We start from the raw sequence: 24,422 nt of genomic DNA, 5'->3' as shown, positions 1-24,422 counted from the left end.
AACAGCATAATTCTTAAAATAGTGATATAAATGCATTGCTATACCTGTCTTTAACAAAACATTAAATATGCATGGCAAATCTAGTTTGTTTTGGATTTGGATGTTTGACTCTTCAATAAGCCTAGTTTGATGTGTCTCATAGGGAAAGACCCTGAAAAACACAACTGAAAGGTGGAAAGACTCAAAGAAAATATAATGCTAAAATGTTGGATGTTTCAGTTCTTTGGAACTCTGGGCTCAGTGGATTAGAACATGTTCTATCTTCAATGAGGCTATTCACAAGAAGAGGCATAAAAACAAAAGAAGGCAAGAGTCAAAGCAACCACTGAAATACTGTGTTTTCAGTGGAATGCCTGCATATCCATGAATCCATTCATGGACTCATGTCAAACAAGGTTAAAAAAAAGAAAGAAAGCATATTTGGTTTGAAGCATACACCAGGAGCAAAGGGTTCTTCTGACATGTACCTTCTAATATTTCAGGTTGAAAATTGTGGACTACTATGAGTGGTTAGGGTCAGATAGATGGTTGCTATGGTGGTTGGTGAATAATCTATCAGTATTTATTTGGGGAAAAAAACAGCTATTTGTGGTGTCTAAAGACTGTACAGTCTTTGAGATGCAGCTTGTAATGGTTTTTCTATAGAAGTATGGATGAATACTCAGCCACATAGAATGACAAATATAAACACAGAAAGACATATAATACAATGGGCATATCTGCTAGCTACTGTAGCTATACATTACATGTCTACAGTGTACAGGTGTACTCTTGTACAGGTGGACTTTGTACACATTAAGACAAGCTTAAGACAAGGTGACAGAAAGATTGACCTGTCCAGAGAAATTGTTTGAATCATAATCAATGTTTCAAGTGTTGATCCAAACGCTGTACCATGCTGTACCACAATGATGTGTACACGCTGCTTGATTTATAACTCTTGAGAGCTGTTCAGAGTAAAAAGGACAGGAAGACCAGCTTTTCTGTAAATGGACCATATGTAAGAACTGAAATGTCACAGCCCTGTGAAGTGTTTACAGTTTTGAAATCTTGATCTCCCTGGAAGATTGATTCCAAACCCCACTGAGACACACCCAAAAAAAATCCGCTTTCCACCAACGCGTTTGAGACTGACCGCCATCTTCAAACATGCTGGTGTCTGTCCAAAACCAGCTGCCGGCCTCAATATGATATCCCCAGGTGTCATGCGGCATGTGTTCAGCGGCTTGGGAAACTCTCCCTACTCCATTTATCCGAAGGCTAGACTGTCTGTGGAGGCCTGGTGGGTGCATGGTCTCGGTAATCAGCGTCATGTCCAAAGCCCCCCACTTCCGATCCGTACGGAAAAGGCACACCACAGCATCCAGCGCTGTTTTTTTATCTATCACAGAGGGGCTGAATCATGCTGAAACACCAGCCACGCTGTAAAGATCAGTAACATCATACTACAGTGTGAATGGATTTGAAAACAATATGAATACACAACTGTATGGAATACAGTATGTACAAACCAGTAAGCCTGTCCTCTTCAGTGAGGCTACAGACATATGCAATAGGAAATAAGCAATCAAAAAATTACATTTACAATGTTGTGCAGAATGTGACAGCACCATACTTTATGCCATACTTTTTGTGGACTTTGACATGCATTTAAAGTAAAGAATTCCATCTGCGCTCCTGTCTTTCATTGATCCCCGATAGGACGTTTTTTTCCTGTCCCTTGCGATTACACCATTTCAACAATATGTCTGTAGATCTACTTTTAACAGTGTTTATTGTCTCATATTTCACAGTGAATCTGTTCTCTTTATTTGCCTCTCTCATTAGTATTCATCTTCTGCTTCTCCATCTTCAGCTGTTTCCCTTCTGTTTAAAGATGAAGAAAACTCCCGTGAGAGTGTCGTGCTGGAGATCGCTTTCCCAAACATAACTGGGGGAGTCTTGCACTTTCTGCACTTATATTTTATTTTCATAGTGGGGGTAACAGTTGTACCTCAATAAGAGCAACAGACATAGAAATTGCACTTGTAAGTGATTGACAGTGATGAGTGGTTATCAGACTAATTTTCAGAAATAAAAAGACAGAGACATCAAAGAAATATTATAAAGGAAAGGTAGGGAGCTAAAAAAAAAAACAAACCAAAATATGTAGACTGAAAAACAAAGAGCCACAAAGTCCAAAAAACAGTTCCCTGCAAAACAAATCCCAAAAAGGATCAACAGTCAAAATCCGTATCTCAGGGGGTTACTGTCCTTAATGGCACATTTTCAGTTACATAAAAATGTCCCTATTTAGCACAATCTCTAAAATCTAAGATCAAACTCCCACATAAAAAGAAGCTCAGGAAAAATGTTTGATGAAATTAAAACAAGTCGTTCACCAAACTATAATCCAAATAATGTAAGTTAGTGAATTAAATGATTTATTATCCATTATTTTGATGATTAAATTCTACAGAAAGACTCAGAAACCCTCTTCTAATGTGAAAGAGTGCTGCTAGCTATTTGGTCAAGGCTGCAGGCTGCCCAAAGCAGGGATCAAATATCTCCCAGCATTTCTACTAACTTATGTGAGGCAAACAAGGACAGAATGCCTTAAAGGGTATCGTATTATTTTCCCTGACAAAGTGAATATTGCTTTGCAATAGATGCAGTGGGATTTCTTTTCTCTCGTTTCGTTTCATTTCATTTCACACTTCATATTTCAAACCATCACCTCATGTACAGTAGCTGTGTTACATGCTATATTAGTTGCAGCAGTTTTACCAGTAGTTGTAAAAGTAGAGGAGAATGTATTAGCTGTTCTTATAAAACTATCAGTAGTAGACAGTGTTTTTGCTGTTATTGTTGTGGATGTTGTTGCTGTGGTAGTAGTAATAAAAGTAGTAGTAGTTATTTGTTGTAGAAGTTGTTGTAATGAAACAACTGTATGTACAACTACAATAAGTCCCCTGATCTTCTCAAGCATGAAATAAACTGACTTTGGTGAAGAAGCCGCTGCCTCAGGGAGGAGTTCTTCCAGCTTGTGAGACTGCTCATGGGACCTCAGCTTTGTGAGGAAATTTGGAGGTCAAGGATACAATGGTAGTACGTCTGTGAACAGAAGGAAGCTGGAGCTGAGGAATTGCTGCCAAAGCTATGCAGAGGAAGAGTCCAATTGCATGCTGGCAACTAAATGCAGGCAGTCTCCTGCGTGCATGCACAGACACACACACACACACACTCAGCTTATGATTTATCAGCCCAGTGCGGTTGACACATAACGGTTGGGCTACTTGGAAGAATTGGTTAGGCTACTTGAATTGTTGGTTTTATCCTGCTTTTATGAGATAAAACCTGTTCCTTTGAATGTCATGTATAATGTCGTGTCATTCAAAAAAATATTATGCTCATATGTATCCACTTTCCTGTGTTCAGTGTTTTCTAAATTCTCCCCTGGGATGTACTATATTTCTTATAGATGTTAGACTGAATTCTTCACTTTGAACATCAACTTGTAGATTGGAATGAGGTCTGGAAATTGAAATTGCTGATTATAAACATTGATTTTGTGCTCACTTACCAATTCTTTGTGGATTTGGATCGATGCTTTGAATCATTGCTGGATCGTGGTTGAATGTCAATTTTCAACCAAACGTTCTCGACTCACTCTACCTTAACAAGGGCTCCAGCCCCAACCCATAAATGCAAAACACTCCCAAAACAGAATATACTCTTCCATATTTCACAATAAACATGCAAGCAACTTAGAATGGTACTGTGACAGTAAGCAGTAAGCATTCAAGCAACTTGGAATGTTACTTCAGTTTCCTGAGGATGCCAGTTTGTTGATACCCTTGTGTCTTCTTACTGGGTTGCCTAAGTGCAAGTAGCCTTAAATTTCTAAACAATGGACATTATAATGGGAAATGTTAAATTCAGCATTTTAGAAATTATTTTATAACCATCTTTCAATTTGCAGAGGTCAATGACCATTTGTTTGCATTTTGTGAGAGCTCTCTGACCTAAAAAGTGGTCATGCATGGTAGTAAAGAATTTCCTCTATGTATTACTTCCTGTCACAACTTAGGGAAATAGGAATGTCTTTATATACTTTCAAAGGCTTCCAGTTAAAAATACAAAATGTTGATGCGCATGTTTTGGCTGGATTTTATTTTAAAGACCACTTAGAGGTGTCGATAAATGTCACCCTTATATATTCTGGAGTAAAATATATTATTTTATATATTAAATTATTTAAGTATATTACTACAAGCTGCATTTGCTCTGTGCAGTGATATAAAGATATATCTATACAAATATATCCAGTTTTAGGAATTGGAAAAATGATCCAATATGTCATTTGTTTTTTGTTTTTTTTCTTGAATGCATTGTTCATTTGCAATATTGACAACGAGAATAACTAAAAGCACTGTCTCAAAAATGAATTCCATATTATAGGAACCACATAACGTTCTGGGAATTAAAATGAATGGTAGTATATCTGTGACCTCACCTACCTTCCAGATATGTGACAGTTCAGGCCACAGAGGTGGAAGTGAAAAGCATATTGAGCTGTTGAGCACTACTGCAATCAAAGAGCTTTTTGTTGGAGAGAAAAAGGTCTGTGGTAGGGAGCAGCATGTCAGTGTTACAGCGTGATACAGCATGATGACTCAAAGCATAGTCAGCCAAACCACAATTTTGTGATGACCTGATGTCCCTGTGCTCACGCTACTGAATAAAGGGCCTGATTAACTAATAATACTCATAAGGGCCGTGATTTTGTGTGCGCCTAAAAAAAGAATTCCACATGAAATGTTTTTACTTTTTGCAGGTGATCTTCTAAGAGCAGTTATATACGTGATGGCAGTTGCAAACTGTCAAAGCACAGTTTAAATATGGACAATTTCTTTGAAGAAATCCTTTTGCATGTTGTGATTTGTGATTTGATATCAGATATTGTGGATTTAAATACACAATTGGGCACCAGCTGAGTGAATACATATAATCAATATATTAGAGAATATCTATGAATGTTTAATAAATGGGACCCCTTGAATCTAGAGTTTCATCTAGATTCATAGTTATGGTTATTTCATTCATTTTATAGTACTGACATTAAAATTGGCCTCAGAAGTATGACCAGTAGATCCAAGTCATGTAATGACTGGTGGATGATAACAGATTATATATAACATTTTTATTTGTAGGTGATGTCTAAAAATAAATACAGTTCTTTACATACAATCCAGCAGGTGTCAGCTACACTGGTTTTAGGAAACAAAGTAGGACAGATGGCTTGGAAGTTCAGTCTTGTCTGTTCTTGTCTGCTCTTTCCAAATTCCATTATACAGCCATTTCCTTTTGACAAAGCTTCCCATCTGAGTCAAGATCTTGACTCTGACAATGAGTTACCAAGACCCATCCCACATGGTTTGTAGCTTCGGATTATGAAGTTTTGATTTATTGCTCTGGACCATTCTCTCAGTGTATGAAAATGTTTCACTGTCAATTACAGGCTTTGTGGTGTGATGCCTGCCACCCTAGTGCTTTCAGTGCAACACTTTGCACTGGTAGATACAACCAGCGGCTTGCACAACAAGTCAAAAATTTAATTGGCCGTGACAGTCGAAGGAGCACGACGTGCGAGAGCAAGAGTTTCCTCCACCGGCCACGTTCGGTTTATTTGTACAATAGGTGACTGCCCTGGCCCTATCAATCACAGCTCAAAGCCTCCCCCAATGCAGTACCCCCTAAACCCCCCACCCCCACCCCACCCACCCAACCGCATGGGAAGGAGCAGCTTTTTACCGGTGTGGTCCCACTGAGTGACAGCCATCAGGTCATGCTTCATGGGGTCCGGTCCCTGAGAGGTGCAGCTAAGGGACATGCCACTATCAACGTCCCTATGATGTGCTCACCTATACAGCCTTCTTAATGGCAAACATTGTATGATGTCTGCTGCCAGCAGTGGGCTCACCCCTCTAATGACCTTCAGTCTCTGTTATTGCCCCCAGCCCCCCCTGTCCTGGGCATGACAATGGTGCATTGGAACCAGGTATAGGAAGGACTGCTTCATAGACATAAAGGCCTTCTGGGAGAAATAAGAATGGATGTTTCTGGGCCTGCTCACTTATATTTACAACAATGTACGTTGTGAGTACATTGAGGTTGGGGTGTGCGGGCAACTTTGATTTACTTGTATATTTATTTATGTGCTGCCACGCAGTGCAGTGTTTTTTGAAGGTGGAAGGCCTTCCTGCTATTTGAATCACTGCCCGTGGAATGATTTCATGCGTTCCTGCGGGATTTGAGAGTCGGTGACAGGCTTTTTGTCAAGTGCTTTTGGGAAGCTCGGCACAGAGGTACCTCTCCCCTGTCGCTGACTGTTGTTTGACTACTTAATTCCGAGCAGATTATTGTGGCTTGGTAATACTCCAAGGCCTCGTTTAGTTAAGTTGCGGGCTGCTGGGGAAAGTGGATTAAATGGGACTGAGTGTCTGTACAGGGGAAAAGAGGCGTTTTCACAATTAGACAGACCGCAGAAAATGCCTGCTTATAGCCCTCCAAGAGCACTGTATTCCCTCCATCTTTCTGTGCCAAAGATCAGTCACACCTTGGGTTGCAGATTAGGACATAATCTTACCAACAAACAAGTGCTGCTCAGCACTGAGGTCCTGAATGCAAAACAGAGGATTGTCGATTTGTGAGCAATTAAGGTAGGTTCCTCTGGATGCAATGACACAAATGTATCGGCCAAATTATCCCTCATCGTGAGTCCCATGTTTAAAACGAAAGTTTCATGCTGAATTGAAACCACCAAATAACTGCACGCCTGTATGACAATGTAGTTTCAGAATTGCAGCAGCAGGATTAAATGGTTAAATATGATTTCCAGTGCAGTTTAATGCAGGATCAATTTCTGGATGCTGCGTCGCCACCTCCCAAGCTGCGGCAGGGAAAAATGCATCACAGTCAACTCCCAACCCATTTTGTGGAGCACAGTGTTATTGTAATTCATATTGACATTATTGTTTTCTGGAGTTGTTCAGTTACTTTAGCTTAATTAAAATCAATTCCGCTTATCTCCGTGTGTTTTACAAGTAAACTTAGTTAAAAACTGTGCCCGGCAATCTACATCAATTGAGGAGCCGAAGCCCATTTCGCAGCACAAGTGACATTTTGTTTGTTTTCCATCCCCATGAAGTGTTGTCATACATAATTTGAGATAATATGTTGTTGTCATAGCAGCTTTCAACATCTAACAGGAACGGTAATTTCTTTCTATTTATTATGCATGGGTGGAAAGGGAGAGGCGACAGAGCACAGTCTGAAAAAGTCAATCTTACCCACTACCCTATCAAAAAAAGAGATTACCATGCACTCAAGATGATAGTAATTATATACAGGGTTATAATGGGATTTAGGAAGTGGTGGAACTCCCTTCACCCGTACTTTAGTGTAACAGTCCTTTTGTTCATTATTAGATGGCTCTGTACCATTTTTAATCAGACAACATAAAGGTTGTGATAAATCATTTGGTACATCAGTCTTGAAAGTCTCAGTTAACATCCTACAATTTAAGATAATGTCCCTAATGCTTTTCCTAAAGCATAGCAACTACGGAAATTAGTTGTTAAGAAGCAGTGATAAAAGTTGTTACTAAGTTAGCAAAACAGAAACTGACCTGTTGGAAACTAAGGGTCACTCCTGAATCAGAATCTCTTTTGCCTCGCTCTATATATGCACAGCAAAGAAAGATCACTGTCATACTCCAATTTGAGGTGATAGATCGTCAGACCTCAGTAGTGAAAAGGCATTAGTTTTAGAGTACCTGTTAAACTCCTGCTGGTTATGCTCTCACAGAGTCATAAACCAGTTTGCGGTAGACAGGTCGTGAGTAATTCAGATCCATCAGAAATTCTTTGCTGAACAGTTTCCACCACCAGCAGCCTTGGACTGAGAAAGCCCGCCTGAAGAGCGAGCTCCATCGCACACAGATCGATATAAAACCACTCCAGGCATCCCTGATGTACTCAAGGCTCAAACTAATAATAAAGCACAAATCTATGTCTTTCTCTCTCCGCCCGCGTTGTGCCTTGAACCGGCTAACAAGTTGCGAGGAAAGCTAATTAACTTTCATTATCATTATTTCTATGCAAAGCCAAGGTCTTTTGTTGGGCGGGTGTCCGGAGAATAGACGCTGCCACTGGCTGGAGAAGCAGCCAAGAGGGGATGTAGAGACAAAAAAAAAAAAAAAAAAAAAACAGAAAAACTGAGTGGAGAGAGGGAGGTGGGAGTGCTTGGGTAGTGCCTTGTTTCATGTGAACAGACATAGTGGAGTTAGAACAGAAGTTCAGAGGCTAACATCCTTTTTTGTGCAATCTGAACAGCTTTAGAAAACCGCATTCTGACATGTGTGTCCTATCCTTGCTCGGTTTACAAGCAAACAAAAGCCCAAAGCCTACACACCGCTCCATGCGAAAATATGTAATGACAGTATTTAATAAAAGAATTCTGAGCCAGAGCACACTCCTATCATTTTTGAGAATTTGTACGTGGTGTCTTTGATTGTGGTGCAGACTTAACACTTGAATTCAGCTTTTTTTTAAGCGCTCCAACGTCTTCATTTTCACTGGATAACCTTCAAAAAACAGCTTTTGGTTGGACCTAAAAGTAATGTGCCAAGCGCAGCCTACTGATAATATTTTATATTACTCTAAATCAATAATTGCCATCCAGTTATTTCACGCAGATCTGATGTATAAGCATCAATATACCGGACTATAACTTATACAAAATGTTGGCTTTTAAACAGTGCTATAGCTGTGATGTAAATTGATTACTTCACTGCCGTTTGAATCTCATGGCTGTTATATCAGTATAACAATTTTTTTTCTTCTTTACTGTGGACACAGTGGTTGTTGTATGCAACACATAACAGTCAGGAGACCTTAAAATGTTGATTTAGAGATTTAATTCTTGTGGATGTCATTAGAATCTTCGCCATGTGCATAAATCAATTTACTCAAACGGCGCTGCACGCTGCACTGGTGTGCCAATGTGACAGATGAACACGAACCCAGTAATATATTTCTCATCATAACATTGTGCTGAAATAAATATTCATAGTGTGGTTTTGGCTGGTGGGCATGAATCATTTTTATAGACAGGGGAATTTTAAAAGTTGTCCGTGTGCACCCAAGCAGAGTGCACCAGCAAACTGATGAATATTAGCGCTTAAAGGTGTAAAAAAAAAAAAAAATCTGCCATTCTAACCAACTGTTGCAAATGGTGTTTGTATATTAATATACAAGTATACTTGTATACCACAATAGGTCTACCTTTCATTTGTACAATAACACTATACAATCAGTATCTTTCACATTTTAATTCTTTTTTTGTGCTGATGTGATGGGTCAGTAGGCTGAAGATGCTGATTGGCTGTGTCTACCCTAGGTGTACAGTCATGAGTACAAGGTGGCCTTGGATGGTGTGGAGACGGACAGCGTGATGGAGATTGACCCCGCCCACGGCACAGAGGTCTTCAGGATGGGCAACAGCAGCGATGAGGTTATAGAGGTCCACGACTTTAAAAATGTGAGTTCTGACCTGCACCTATAAAAATGACTAGAGTGGCTGATTATACAGGGTTATATATTAGTCTCTGTCCACCGGGGGGTATATTCACAGTTCCCTTATTTTTTGCTTTGTCATAGTTCATGAGGGGCCACGAGATGCCTGTACAGAGTCTGCATGCTCTCCACCATGCACAGATTAGTATCCTCCATATAATCTGGTTTCCACCCTCAGTCCAAACACATGGTTGCGTCACTTTGATGACACAGTACCATGGTATGATTTAATCACTAGGCTCATTCAACAAAACAGCTCAGCTCAGTTCAGCAGTGGTTTCGCCATCTTTTCAGTCTATTTTTTTTTTTTTTTTCATTTGACAAACAGATCAGATGGGTAATCACAGGTCACAAAATAACACTGCATCTCCAGCCACCAGAGCCTGAACAAAAACAAATTGTCTTCTCTCCACACACAAGCACACAAACATACACACACACACATACACAAACACACACACACTCACTCACTCACTTAACTTGTTGCTGGTCCCTCCTCCAACCAGTTTTTAAATTATCCACTTCAGTCAGTGAAGCAAATCCACCAAGGAGATTTGCTTGATTCCAGGCATTGCCACGGGAGACTGGAAAACAAGCGAGCACGGAATAATTCAGACCACATTGTGATTAAAAAGAAAGGCAGAGAAAACACAAACCTTATTATAAGTTATACTAAGTGTTAGCTGAAGGCAGAGTTCGGAATTGATTTTTATAAAGAAAGAATGTAGCAAGTCATTACACACTCTAAGGCCACCTTAAAAACAATCTCCGTCGAGCCCAGGGGCAGTGTAAGAGGAATGGAAATAGGAAGATAATGCCATCAGGACCACAGGCAAAATCCCTTCTCTATTGTTTCGGGCTAATACTGCGAGCGTCCCTGGGGGATCTGGGGGAGAGGGAAATGGAGATAAGAATTCCAGAACACAGCCGTTGAAAAGAGAGGCGTCAACGTAGCTCGTTTGGCTGGGTCCATAAAAAATGAAACAATCACAATAAATCCGGCCACATACGTAGACGTTTTCATATCGTCATTACGTGTGTGTCTTTTGGAAGGCGGAGCGGGGTCTTTGTTGCTGTCTGGTCACTTTCGTTCGGCATTCTGTACTTTATGAGGTTTGTCAAGGCTGAGAGGGGTTGTGCTGAATAGGGAGAGCTGGATACGATCATTTATTTCTATGCCTCACATAGATTCACATACAATCATTATTGTACAAACACTCAAGGCCTAATTTAAGGGGGGGGCTTTCAAAGAATATAAACCATACAGAATGAAAACCTGTTGACAATGTCCATTGATACATGTGAGTCAATATGAAATACCCTTCATACATACATAGAATGCCCTTCATCTCCTCAAAATGACAATAATGTGGACTGCTTCTAACTGGCCTTTCAACTCCTTTCATTTCTCATATCTCACAGCGCCTTGAAAAAAAGGGCAGACAATTTAAAATATGGACCATTCTGCTATTGCAAAGGGATACAGCAGATGACATCTCTCATCACACAAAAGATGTTTTTGAGAAATATATAACAAGAAATTTTGATGGTTCATATCACAAAGAGGGCTATTCAGTCCTCTGCTTTTGTAGTTTGTCCCTAAATTTGACACATTTACATAATTCAAACACGTTCCAACAGTCTTTGTTACCACCAGGCCGATAATGTTCCATGAATAATGTAAACTGTGAACACCTTCGCGCATACGCTAGTCAAAGTTATGGACAAACGGCGAAGCTGGAGGATAGAGTGGCCCACAAAGCCAAAGCATTGATGAATTGTGGACACTGATGAATGAAGACACTGATGTATCTGTAGCGTTAGCTCCCTTGACGTTCTGCCTGCTCCGACAGCCCGCTCGCAAGGATGGAAAGACACAGCCAATGCGCTGAAAATCGGAGCTGTGATCCCTAACCTCATCCAGCCGTCACTGCGCGCCTTCGATCAAATAATTGTCGTGGTGGGAATGCTGCCTCCATGTGTGCGTGTGTATTCCATCACAGAAATGGCTGAGGTTTTGTTTTGACACTGTTGTTCTTTTAATCACATCCCTTTTCCATTTCTTTTCCTTGTAATGAAGTGTCTTTTCTTCATTTTCTGGTTGACCAACCCCGGTAATCATGGCATCTCATCACTAGATTGTCCTTTCCTCTCTGTGGCTGCTCGCCATTACAATAAATTAGACAGCGACTCATCACAATAAAGTCAGGCATAAACACCACGCTGTTTATTTAAGCAGGGCTATTACTGTCTGTGTTTGTTTGTTTTTTTTTTTTGCCAGAGGAAATTATACATATGTGTTTATGGCATGCGTCATTTCACATCATTGGCCCAAGTATAGAGTCTCTGGTTACTCTACAGATATGGCAGGATCTATTAGGATAACTCCAGCCTGGAACTGTACCTGATTGAGAATGACATTAAAAAACTCTCAGCTTGTAGATATAAAGAAATGAGGATCAAACTGAGTTGATTTTCATGGTATTGCTTATGGTGATATATTGTTAAAGTGACTGTGGCCAGTGCAGATTCTCAAGTCTGTTTTTATATTGTATGACAAGAAATGGTATCGCTTTCCCTGAATGAAGACATCACTTACCATTAGACATGCTTTCAGACTTTTCAGACACCAGAAAAAAAGTGTGAAAATGATAAATGGAAAAAAAACTATTAATTTTTTTCTCCTTCTCTTTCATTTCCATAAATCCCAATCTGCATTAGTCTAATTTTCAAAAGTATGATAGCAGATTTGTTTTGTCTTTGTTTATTGTTTGTCCAGGGAATAACAGGAATCCGGTTTATGAAACATCAGAGGTGCTACATCAGAACCCAAACAAAGGAGCTTCCTGAACCATCAGAGGTGGAGGCTGAGGATTCTGCGATATTGGTACGACCTCCTTCACCAGTTCCTCTGGCCCTCAGCAGGACAGAACGCAAGGAAATGTGACCGTGCATTTTGCGAGAAAATCACCAAGGGGGCAGAGACATGCTGCTCACCAAATTCACCCTCGAGTAATGTACAAACATCTCTCTCCCTGTCTCATTTTCAACCAAAGTATGAAGTTAAATCTCTAGTGAGTGCAAAGCCAAAAGATAGATATCCTCAATCCGATAACCCCACGTGGCATACATCTAATGATGTTTGCTGTCAATCTTGAACTAATATTAATTTTTAATCATTCCCTCCTAAAGGCTCAGCCTAAATAGCCGTAAGGAGTGCCAGAGAGGTCCTTTGGAAAGGTAAGCCATTAAAAAGGGATTTGACTATGTTTGCTCCGTAAATTTCACTTGACTCCGGGCTAGTGCAATTCATCTCGCTTTCTTCTCTCAAAGCTCACATGTGCAGAGCCACAGGCATTATGCTGAAAATTTTTATCAGTCAAATTATCCGGTGTATTAGTGTCACAGAGTAATTCTAAGAATGTGAGATGCGTCTCACAAATGTTTCAGTGTCTGCTTTTTTTGTCCATTTTACATTTTTCATTCGAGGACAGAGAGAATTGTGTTTAAAGGAGCTCTTGTTGAAATGGTGGTCCATTGTCATGCCAAGTCAGTCCCTAATATCCTCTGTGACTTTAGGAACAGAAGCTATTAGAGCAATAACCAGCCTGGGTTCCTATTTCCCCCTCATCTTTTTAATGTCTAATCCATGCTTACAGATACTAATTGCCTTGCTAGCACCATATGTCCCTGCCATTTTTGTCATTTTTTTGTGCATGGTGAAATCTAATGAGATTTTTCTGTCCAGCTTGAGCAATGAGTCAGAGGAAGGCTGTGTAAGAGCTGCAGTGCGGAGATGAGTTTAAAAGACTGCGGGAGTACAATAAGGGTGAGACCCTGCAGGACTGGTACAAGCTGTGTACAAGCCACCTATCTTCTCCAGTCTGCATGTGAATATGTCTTAATATTCTCCCAATATTCTATTCAATTGATATTCTATTACTCTAGTAGCATAATAGAAAGGAAGAAGAAAAGGGAACTTTTTCATTAAAGTATCATCTGTTCCACTCCTGCTTTTGAGGGAAATTGAAGGAGTAAAGCTTAACAACTTCATATTTTTTTCGCCGAATGCCTTCTTGGTCTGAATGGGTGCTCTTTACAGGGTATTTTAGAGCTAAATATTACATTGAAGCGCGGGTTTTAGCAAGATGAACTCTCTCGGTTTCATTAAGCATAAGCCTCAATTTCTCGCACAGTGTTAGCCAGTGGAGCTCATAGAGGATAGGAACCCAAAGGCTTGTTCTCAGTCTCAGGCTTTGCCAGTCTGGGGCGGCAGATCCTCTGTGCTCAGTTTATCGGGAGGTGAGGCCTTGGAGGGAGTGCCAGGGCTGCTCGGCGAAAGAGCATTCCGCTCCAGGTCCTGACCACATGAACCACAAAAGGTGAAAAGCGTTACCGTTAATGACTTGCAGCGTTAACGTGCCGCCGAACATGTGATTGCGGTTTCGGCGCAGGGCTCTATGCTTGCAGAGGACTAAACGCTGAATGGATTGTTAAAGGAAATAGGTGCTCCCTGTCCAGGGGAAATAATGTTGCACACACGAACAGTATGGTGCCAGTATGCACACTGTTGCACAGCAGTGTAGCGCAGTGGTAAGGAGCAGGGCTGTTAACCGAAAGGTAGCTGGCACGATTCCCTGCTGAGGCACTGCTGTTGTACCCTTGAGCAAGGTACTTAACCCACAATTGCCTCAGTAAATATCCAGCTATATAAATAGATAATGTTGTAATCTATGTAAGTTTCTCTGGATAAGAGCATCTGCTAAATGACAACAATGTAATGTAATTTTGAGCACACACAACAGAATGGTTGATTATGGTTATAATATTGCCGTCGAATGTTTTAATTTCTAAACTTGAAGTCCACCTACTCAGAAAATGTACCACAGAGCCTCACTGTGTTCTCTACACCCTGGAGATCAGAGATTTCACACATAGAACCGTGAGTTATCCCACTGTCCCAAATAAGTCTGAAAGTAGTCTTAATTACAAATTCAAAACTGAGAAAACTGGGCTATGTATAGATAGGGGTGGAGGGTTGGGGGCGGGGGTAAAATGAAGAGGAACAGATGGCACCATATTTTTCACCAGTTTTCAGCATGGGAAAGGTCCTGATTTTTAAAAGGAGGGTACATTACCAACATTAGTTTCTGATGTTGAAAAAAAAAATGCTTATGGAATTTGTACAGTATATTCTCAATACTCTATTTAGTGCAAAACGTGAAATCCATATTTGCGATATTAGAATTTTCAGACAACATATTTTTGTTTTTATTATTATGTTGTTAATATTATTGTGTTATTTTCAGCGTACAATATGAAAAGTTTTTCTTGTTTACACACCATAATGTGTACCTTCTTATGCTTTCTGAAACTTAGTGAGGTTGGACATTACTACACATTGTGTAGATATTTGTGGAATACTGAAACTTAATAATAATGCATTATTATTATCATTGTGCTGTTGTGCCTCCCAGCCAATCGTGCACAGGTACTCATTGCAGAAGGCAAGCTGCCAATTGAAATAAAAAGCCTAGATCGATATTTGAAATTCAAGGTTAGTATGTGTATTTGTGAGCATCACATGGTTTTAATGTGATGCATACAGGCTCTGGGGTCAAATTTCCAAAAACTGGTTCTATACATATGGCTGCCTAATCATCCCTGTTACAGCTCACTGCATCCTTAATCCCTTACATTTCTGTCCCAGCTCACTTCCCCAGGCCACGACTGCAAAAGAGAACCGAGTTCCCTCTCTGCCTCTATTTAATTTTATCAATATAGGTACCAACTATAAAGTCTTAATTCACAAGTAGTACTGTGACAAGTAGTTACAGTATGGTACAATGCATAATAATGAAGGTTCTTTTTTTCCAGCATTTGAGCAACAACCTTTATAACTCCCATCAGGAATCCTCTCTTTCAAGTTATTGGGTCACTCCTCAACTGTGAAGGTGAAGGCATGTTACCGGGAGATCAGTGTCATAACCCCTATTTACTTGTAAAGGAGCCATGCCTGGCTTCCGCAGTTAAAAGGGCCAATTAAAAAGGCCATTTCTGCTCTTGGCCCCAATTTTAATTTCGCCAGCCAGAACTGCCTGTCCTCAGAGTCATCATTAGTTTATTGTGATAGAGTCGGGGTAAAAGCGAGAAAACTGTGTCAAAGGCTTGGTTAAGCACACAGAACACCAAAGTGGGTTCATATTTTAATCAAGCGGAACTGCTGTGGATTTTTCCTCTCCATAGGTCAGCGACGTGTCATTTCACAGCAAACAAGATATGGCACGGAAAATAAATTCCAATAAAAGAAGAGCCGAAGGATGAAGGGGAGGGGGAAAAATGCACGACCTAATATAAATGATACACACTCACACTGTAGCCCCAGGATCCTGCATCAAGCTTAACTAATGTGCAATTAAGCTTTAGACTGGGAGAAAATCACCTTGTAAAAACATTTGTCAAGTGAACTGTTTTCTCTTCTCTCTGCTAATTAACAAGGGAATGTGAGTGCTGTTTGCATATGTATTTACATATACGTGAACAAAACAAATATCTGCATTGTATGGGAATACATTACCAAGCCATTTCATATATCTCTATTAGATCGAAGTGACACCCATTCCCTATCATTAAGCAATAATAGTTTACTTTACAGCTCATAAGCTAAAGTATCAACAAATTAAGTGCATTAATAGCACCCCGCTCCGAGTGCGGCGTGAAGAGATGGGTATGGGGGAGGAGGCTCGGTGTTACGCTTTATTGTGTCTGTCAGATTAATTTTAAATAATACATCAAACTTCCTCCGCATCTGCATTAAAGTGATTTTAAAGTCAGACTTTTCAATTTCCGAGGTTTTAACGCAGTGCTGATGTTACTGAATGCTGCCAAACTTGAGATTTGAGGGAAAAAAAAAAGTTGAATAATGCAGATGGGGAAAGTTGTGGTGAAGTTTAAATAGCAAACTTGATTGGGTGAGTGTGTTTTTCCTCCTGCTTGTGTTCAGTGGGCTACCCAGTATGAGAAGGACCGGGGTCTCAACTCAAACTCAAATGGGCCATGGGGGGTGTTGTCAGAATCTGAATTGTGAATTTGGGGCTATGCTTGTGCTCTCTCCGGCAGGTGGACGACACACTGGACCCTCAGGTGGATGACCCTCAGGTGTGGATACCTGCTGAGGAGCCTGTTAAGAACCGCACCTTCCTGCTGACGTCCAAGATCTGGGACATCTGCCGGCACCTGCCCATACACTGGATCCATCCATTGTCCATGACAGGTTGTGCCTCCTTCATCATGTTCCCTGCTGTGCTCCTGTGAGTGGTACGGTCCGTTTTGGCATGTTTGCTCCTGCCGTGCAGCAGGTCCACCCATCCTCTCTGATTAGTACAGTCCGCTTGGACCTGCTCGCTTCTGCTATGTGCCAAATTCAATCATCCTATCTGAGCGGAGAGGTCCATTTGGACTTGTTAATTCTGGGACAGTCCTCAATGAAGCCCATGCCCACAAACAGCTCCTATGAAATTGAATTTCTCAGCTCAGCAGAAGTTGACACAGACTAAATGATTTCATCCGAGGTCTTTCTTGTGCATTTGAAAGCAGTAATTGAACCATTTGCTGCATGCGCAGGGCTGGCAGGTGGAAAACTGGCACTGAGTGATGGGGGAGGCCGGCTATGAAGTTACTGTTCACCCACCACTTCAAAGAGCAGACAGACAGATTGCACCCTATGTAAAACAAAGCTCACAGTATTATGCTGCTTTCCCCCACTTTCAACCTCAGCCTGTCTCAGTTTTTAATTGAAACCCCATAGCATTAACACCTTTGTTGTATAAAACCCATTATCTATGCATATCCAGGAAAATGTACAGCTAAAACCTGAGGCTTATGCGTAAGAGTTTGGATTATGAAGAAGACACTGCCCTCAATGCCCCGTTATGATTAAGGCTCAAACAAAGCATTGCTTGCTTGGAAGAGCATAGCTAAACCCTAATTTTTGTATAACAGAATAGATGTAGTTGGATAATTACCTTGAGAAACTGGTAGCGAATATAATGAAGTTAACTGTGTGCTCCCCCATCCCCATCCCTCCCCATGTCACAGATGTTGAGTTCCATGACACAGAGGAGACAGAAGAGGACCAGGAGTCTATCAACGAGGAGATCAGAGCTCACCGTCAGACCAGGGATGTTCTGGACCAGCAGCCAGTCAATGACTATGTAAGTTCTGTCCATGGGAGCCAGGCAGCAAAGCAGGGTTTAATGAACAAGGACTACTTCTGTGGAGAAATCACTCATTAATTCATACTTGCTTTCACAACGTTAAAAAAGCCTACATACATCACAGGGCAGTGAAATTGCTCTCTGTATCTGTTAAAGTGAGGCCAGATCTATTACACTTTCTAATGTCTCTCAGTTTAATAGAGGAATATTTAGCCTTCAAAGGTAGCCTCTTTTCCCCACAGCCCTGCTGGAGTCTTTCTGCTGTGTCTTCTCTCATTTTTCTAGGGCACAAGCATCTAGCCCTCACAGAGCAATCCTCCCGAGGTCACTCATTAATGAATGAATGAATTTATTAATCATGCCATAATTATCAAGACCAAACACCTACTTTTCAAGCAAGTGAACTAGTTGCTTCAGGTGAACGACAACATTATTAATTACCACAGACACAGGTGAGCATCACACTCTAAAAAACTGGAACAGGTGGCCCCAATGCCATGCTGGTGGGAGTACATTTCAGAGATACACACAAGAATGCACAGGCCAGCGGGGGGTTGGAGTGGCAGTGTTATTTTCACACAACACAATGTAATCTCTTCGTTATTAAAATGATGTAATGAGGGGGAGTGTTAAGGGAGGGTTAACAGGGGAGAAATCCATGAGGTCTGCTTCATCTCCTCAGAAGCCCTTACTGACTTCTGACTGAGCCTTCATTTAATTCATTTAGTTTCTTTGAAGTTTTGATGTTTTTTTTTCCTCATCAAAGAATATGGTGCTCAACAAAAGCACAGAATAAAGCCACAGCAGGAAAGTGGTGGGCCATTAAAAATAACTGCACAGAGGACGGAGGGGGGGAGCTGCCCACTGACTCCTCCAGTGAGCCCAGAGGAGTTCGTGAGTCAAGCAGAGGAGAGATCCAAAATATTAAACGCATCCGGTGGGCCCCAGCAACGCTGTAGCTCCTTTCCTTCCCATCCCGCAGTCATAATGTTCTATATAATGAAAATACCTTCCCTTTTAAAATGCCCCACTTTCATCAGCTCTGTGATACATACGAAATTATTCCGTTCCGAGGCCGTGTGTAGTGAATCTGTGTCCTGCGTGATGCAATCAGAGGGCCACAGTGGATAACGGAGGGGATTTGGCCGCCAGTAATTGGAGCCCAGTGCGGCAAAGATGAAGGGGAAGGGAAGTCAGGTGTCCTGGATGTTCCTAAAAAGTTCTGACCCCCTGCCCTCCACTTGCACTCACATGCCGCTGTCTGCCACGAGGAAGTATTAATATTTCTGGATAGTCTTCCCCCCGCAGTGCGATTTTCATGAATAATCGTTAAAGTTGCAGCGACAGAGGTTGCAGGAAACATGAGGCTGACCTTTCGCCACAGATGCCATGCAGATGCGGCGAGCAGCGGCAACACCATTCCCGGACATCTCTCAAACTGAATAACTATCATCCCAATGCATTACAGAAAATTGCACCGTGGTCCTTGACCTACATACAGTGGATAAACCGCGGAGATGAATGGGCCTCCTTCCAGTTCGCTCTCAGACTTGTAAATGTACCGCTAACAGGGGTTTGGGCAGTTGTTGACGGCCATCAGTGTGACCCCAGTGCCTATGCTCAGGCCTCTCTGCCAGACGGGACACTGATTAAACAACAGCACTTTCCAGGCGTAAGTGGGATTAGGGGTTCGAGGACAAAGGCCAAACTCTTCCATTAAGGAGCTCTGTGAATACCTGCCAGACCAGATATTACATCAGCTGGGCATCTCAGTCCTGTTTTTGTTGTTTATACACACACACACACACACACACTTTCCCCAGGTTGTACTGTACAGCACTTTGTTGGCAATACATAAATGAAATTTAATTTCAAGCTGCAGCACTGTAATAATAATCATAACTTTATTTGTATAGCACCTGTCTTACATTTAGTTTGACATTTTGCATAGAATTATGAAAACAAACAAAAACTAGAAATGAAAATCATGAGAGAAAGAGGACATGTAGATTATGATTATGAATTAAATCTACATAAAATTGATGAAACCAGCCATTTATAAATGACTTAAATACAACTAAACAAGTAATGCAATTAAAAGCAAGCTTATAAAAGTGAGTTTTTAAATGGGATTTAAAGAAAAGGCTTAGCTTGCCTACTCTCTGGATACTTTGACACTGTGGAGATCACCCTTAACCTCACCAAATTAGGTGATAGATGACGTCACGTATTTGTCTTAAATTCCAGGCAATTAGGAGTGTAAAAGATTCCTTGTATACAATGGTTATAGAATTAAAATCGCAGAAATTATTGCTCATAGCGATTGCATTTCTTGCTAATTTGTATTAAGAGTTGATGCAGTCATTCATATTAAATTGTGCATATTGTGCTTCAGGGACTGGCTCCTGTTTTAATGTGTGCCTGAGAAAACAGTAAGCGGCGTTGTAATGACTCTTATCATTAATTAATGCGGCTTGTTTGGAGGTGATTTGATAAATTTCCTATGGTATCCAGCTCTGCCTGCTGCCACATTCCTTCATAAATGGAAATTCAGACGTAGAGTTTAATAACTCCGGTGCTCCACTTTAAAGGGACGGCTTTGATTGATTCATAGCTGACAAAACAATGCAAGCCCGCGCTGGTTTTGCGTTTCTCATTGTACCTCGCCTGAATTGAATATAATCGGAATTTTCCAAACCAAGGTGTTTTTTTTTTTTTTGGATTTCACACTGTCACTTTTCTTTGTACTTCTGATAAGATTATCGCTGGTCTGCTGACAGCCTTTTGTTGCTTCAGGAATAAATTGTTGCCTGTGGGCTGATGACCCCAAACTTGACTAACATAATAAATCAGTAATTGCCCACCTGCCTATGTCAGAGTAATAAATCAAACACTCCATACATTCTGTCCTTTTTTTTTCTTTTATGTGTGAAGTCTCCTACTTAAAGAGTATGTAATTTCAGACACTTTATCATCTTGCAGTACAGCTGTGATAGCTGAGACGTGATGTGAATCCTACTGGATAAGTATACTGTACATCCACTGTTTGAGCAAAAACTTTCAGTGACACTTTAGAACAGGGCCCTGTTATACATGTTTAATTAAGTATTAATATCTGCATTATATCATTAAAAGTAAATTGTTGATGCTGAGTCCATGTTTAATACATGTTATTAAATTATTACAAATCATTATGGATGAGGCCATTACACACATACAGTTGCAATCCTGGCCTCTTCCTTAATAACACACCCCATTCTAAAGTTGTCGTTGCACATCACAAATGTGGGATGCATGCTGTATGACCCCCTTATCAGATAAACCGAATGGCATTTAGGGTCGCTATCTTGAAAGTGGTTGTTAGTTTACCTCACAAACATCAAAATAACTTGTAATAAATGGCACAGGAAACTTTGGAATCACTTAGAGTTACCTAAGATGCCCTTTCTGTGAAGCGAATACTTAAACTGATTCATGCAGCCATCCATCTCCTCTGTGTATATGATTGACTTAATACGTTTGGCTCTCCCTTCATGGAAAATGCTTATGACCGCCCCACTGACCATAGCCTGCTGGTATTCAGGCATGCTTGTCTCCAGCTGTGTCTGGGTGGGGGGTCCTTCAGCAGTTCAACCAATTCTCCAGTCCCTTTGAAAAGGGCACATTTTTAATTTGATGCCTAAAGTGTTTGATTCTTAGCAAAGAATTTTTATATGGGTTGCTCAAAAGCATTTTTATCATTAGAAACATTTATTTTGTTAATGTTTAAGGACAGTGTACCCTTTTTCATAAAGTGTTTTCTTTTGCCATTTTGTCAACCGTTATCCGTTAAAACGGTAATACCACTCAGACTGTGGTTTAGTGCAACTTAATGGAATTCTTTGATTCAATTCAGCGTTTCTCTTGGGCAAGGCATGGCACTCAGCTAGGTATTCCAGAGAGGGCCATGAAGGGACTGAGACAATGGGAAAAAGCCAAGGGACATTAATTCTACTCCATTTACCTTTGTTTGGGTTTCACTTACCCCTTATATAAATTCAGATCCATCCAGTAAGAACAAATGAAAGGATCCTTGTTAGGGGATAATTATTCTGCTAATTGCTTTAGGATTGTGCCTTTCTCTTAAAGTCAAGGTCAAGGGGAGACTGCTAAGGTGGAAAAAGCTCTAATTTGTATGCTCAAATTAAGAAAGGGTGGTCATTTGATGGCGGTTTGGGGATTGTGGGGGATAGGGGGTGCAGGGATGAAAGAAAGTGCGTAATTATCCCAGTAACCAGCAATGTCAAACTCACTTTGATTGAAGGCAGCCCAAGTAATAGGGCCCAGGGCTCACAGATCAGAGAGGAGGCAAGAAGCCGGGTAAAATAATGTCTGCCATGGCCATAATGGAAAGGTCAAGGGCATTATATCATGTCCTGGTAGCTTAAATCACGGCCCATTCCCTCCCACCTAAAACCTATTTTGATTTCCGCGTCATTGTGAAATGTTGCCACTGCCACATCTTTGCTCTTTCACATTTCTTTCCAAGCTGCCTTTGATGCTACAATAGTCCATTTTGCCTTCTGTGTCAGTGTAAAAGGTGAAACCATTATATGTCTTGCCTTTATCTCCAAGTACCATTCTCTGAAAGAAATCTCCATTCATGCCCTCTCCGTGTCCCAAAGAGCGGGTCAAAAGACGGCTGAAATTTGTCGGGCACCCTGTAACTGTGTTACGCCTCTCGCAGAGAGACGCCGGGCTTGAGCTTGACAACCAGCTGGATGAGGGAGGATACTGCTGCCAGCACTGTCGCCGTGGATACCGTCACTGCCAACGATACCACGAGCCCCTGCGCGGCTATTGGCCATATCCGTACTACTACCAGGGAGGCCGGGTGATCTGTCAAATCATCATGCCCTGCAACTGGTGGATCTCTCGCATGCTGGGAAGGATCTGAGGGGGCATCATCATGCTGTTCGGCTGCTGTTCAATACGGTACCACTCTTGACATCTCCAGACCTCAGTAATAGCTCAGTTTGCTCGTTCTTGTGTGTTTTTGCAGTCCTCTTAATTCCTTGCCTCACCTTTTGCTAACCGCCCATTAAAAGAGCTGTTCTGGTTCTGTGCTCTCAATAAGAAAAATGGAACAAATGATGTAAAACAAAATATATTCCAGAGCCCTGATACTGTATATAAACAGGCAACCTGAACCAAAGGAAACAATAACCCAGCGTTCCCATGAGCATCCTGACCTTTGACCTTTCCCCTAAGTTTTCATAGGAAAGTTTCAAGGCCCCAATACTGAATATGTCAACGCATTTGGAACAAAAATAACACTTAATAAATACCTTTCCATATATTTGTTTTAATCCATGGTTTACCTTGTTACAATTGCAATTACAATTACAATTACAACTGATGACAGCGTGCTCACAGAGTTCCGCCATCTGTGACAACATACAGCAGGACTGAATCTTGAGTCTCTTTTGGCTTGCCTTTGAATATGCCTATATGTAGTAATATGAAAATTATCAGCAGTTTTTGTGTAACTGGCATGTTATCTAATATGAAGTCTTACTGGAGCTTGAAGCGGCTTTTTCCTCTCTAAAAACTGAAGCAACCATTTAGAGGTGTACACTGTAATGACCGATTTATAAAGACCCTTGGTATGTCACTTCACATGCAATTTATTTTGTCATAGAACAACCCTAGATGTCTTTATTTTGACCTTGAGATCAAACTACCAACCATTACCTGTGTTACACTAATGCATTTATGTGCTGAATCTCAGCATACATATCGATCATTTTACAATTAGAAAAATAGGACAAAAAATAAAACACAAAACACAACTTCAAGTTTCAGTTCAAAGGCCTAAGAGGCATATTTTCCATTTAGATTATGTGGAAAGTGGGGAAAAGTCATTTTCTATCGTAGTTTATGGCCAAGAAGTAAGATAACATCAGAGAAACAAAAAGTGGTGCTTGTGCAATAGCATGACAAAACACTAGACATGTTGAACTTATACACAGATCTGAATTTAGATTCTATACTTATTTACATAGACTTACAGGTTCATATTATGTTCCATATTAATGTCATACTCATTTTACATACGATTAAAGCGAGTGACCTTTCAAAGAGGATCAAAGTTGATTTGTTCTCATTGATGTATATTTCCACACTTCAACATCGTCGCCAAATTGATTTCTTTTAAGGACTCCACTTATCTTATCAGCTCAGATCCAGTTTGGGTTTGAAAACCTTTTACATTTAATATTCAACGAAGTGTTTACCAAGTCGTTTTTTGTGATCTGTGTGATCGTCACACGGACATTTCCTTTCCCACATTTTTTTTTCTAATTCAGTGCTACTTCTTCAGCTGTGTGTTTTCTTCTAGTCTTCCTTTCAATGCAACAGCAATACTCTTCTTTAATGCCAACGAATTCAAGTGACTGCCAAATTACATTAGACAAGATTGAATGGAGTGCTGAGTGTTTAATGGATGATCGATGAGTAATACTATTTTTCTTTGAATTTTGCTTTTGATTCTGTTGCAGTAAAATATGATGACAACTGTTAACTTTTCCATCAAGCATGTGCTTTCACT

General features: G+C 40.7%; 1 protein-coding gene across 1 annotated transcript in view; it reads left to right on the top strand.

Annotated features, from left to right (window-relative positions):
- The window catches only part of tnmd (tenomodulin), a 41,264-nt gene extending 18,232 nt beyond the window's left edge, over positions 1-23,032 (top strand). The window contains exons 3-7 of the mRNA XM_036547523.1: positions 9,442-9,582; positions 12,397-12,504; positions 16,737-16,890; positions 17,715-17,830; positions 22,560-23,032. Coding sequence (XP_036403416.1) covers positions 9,442-9,582; positions 12,397-12,504; positions 16,737-16,890; positions 17,715-17,830; positions 22,560-22,769 — 729 coding nt within the window. The 3' untranslated portion in view covers positions 22,770-23,032. The remainder of the gene's footprint in view (positions 1-9,441; positions 9,583-12,396; positions 12,505-16,736; positions 16,891-17,714; positions 17,831-22,559) is intronic.
- Positions 23,033-24,422: the final 1,390 nt, after the last annotated feature.

The sequence above is a fragment of the Megalops cyprinoides genome, chromosome 16 (assembly GCF_013368585.1).
Source record: "Megalops cyprinoides isolate fMegCyp1 chromosome 16, fMegCyp1.pri, whole genome shotgun sequence".
In the NCBI taxonomy this organism is placed as follows: domain Eukaryota; kingdom Metazoa; phylum Chordata; class Actinopteri; order Elopiformes; family Megalopidae; genus Megalops; species Megalops cyprinoides.
Note: the sequence above shows the minus strand (reverse complement) of the source record. Positions and strands in the feature narration are given on the sequence as shown.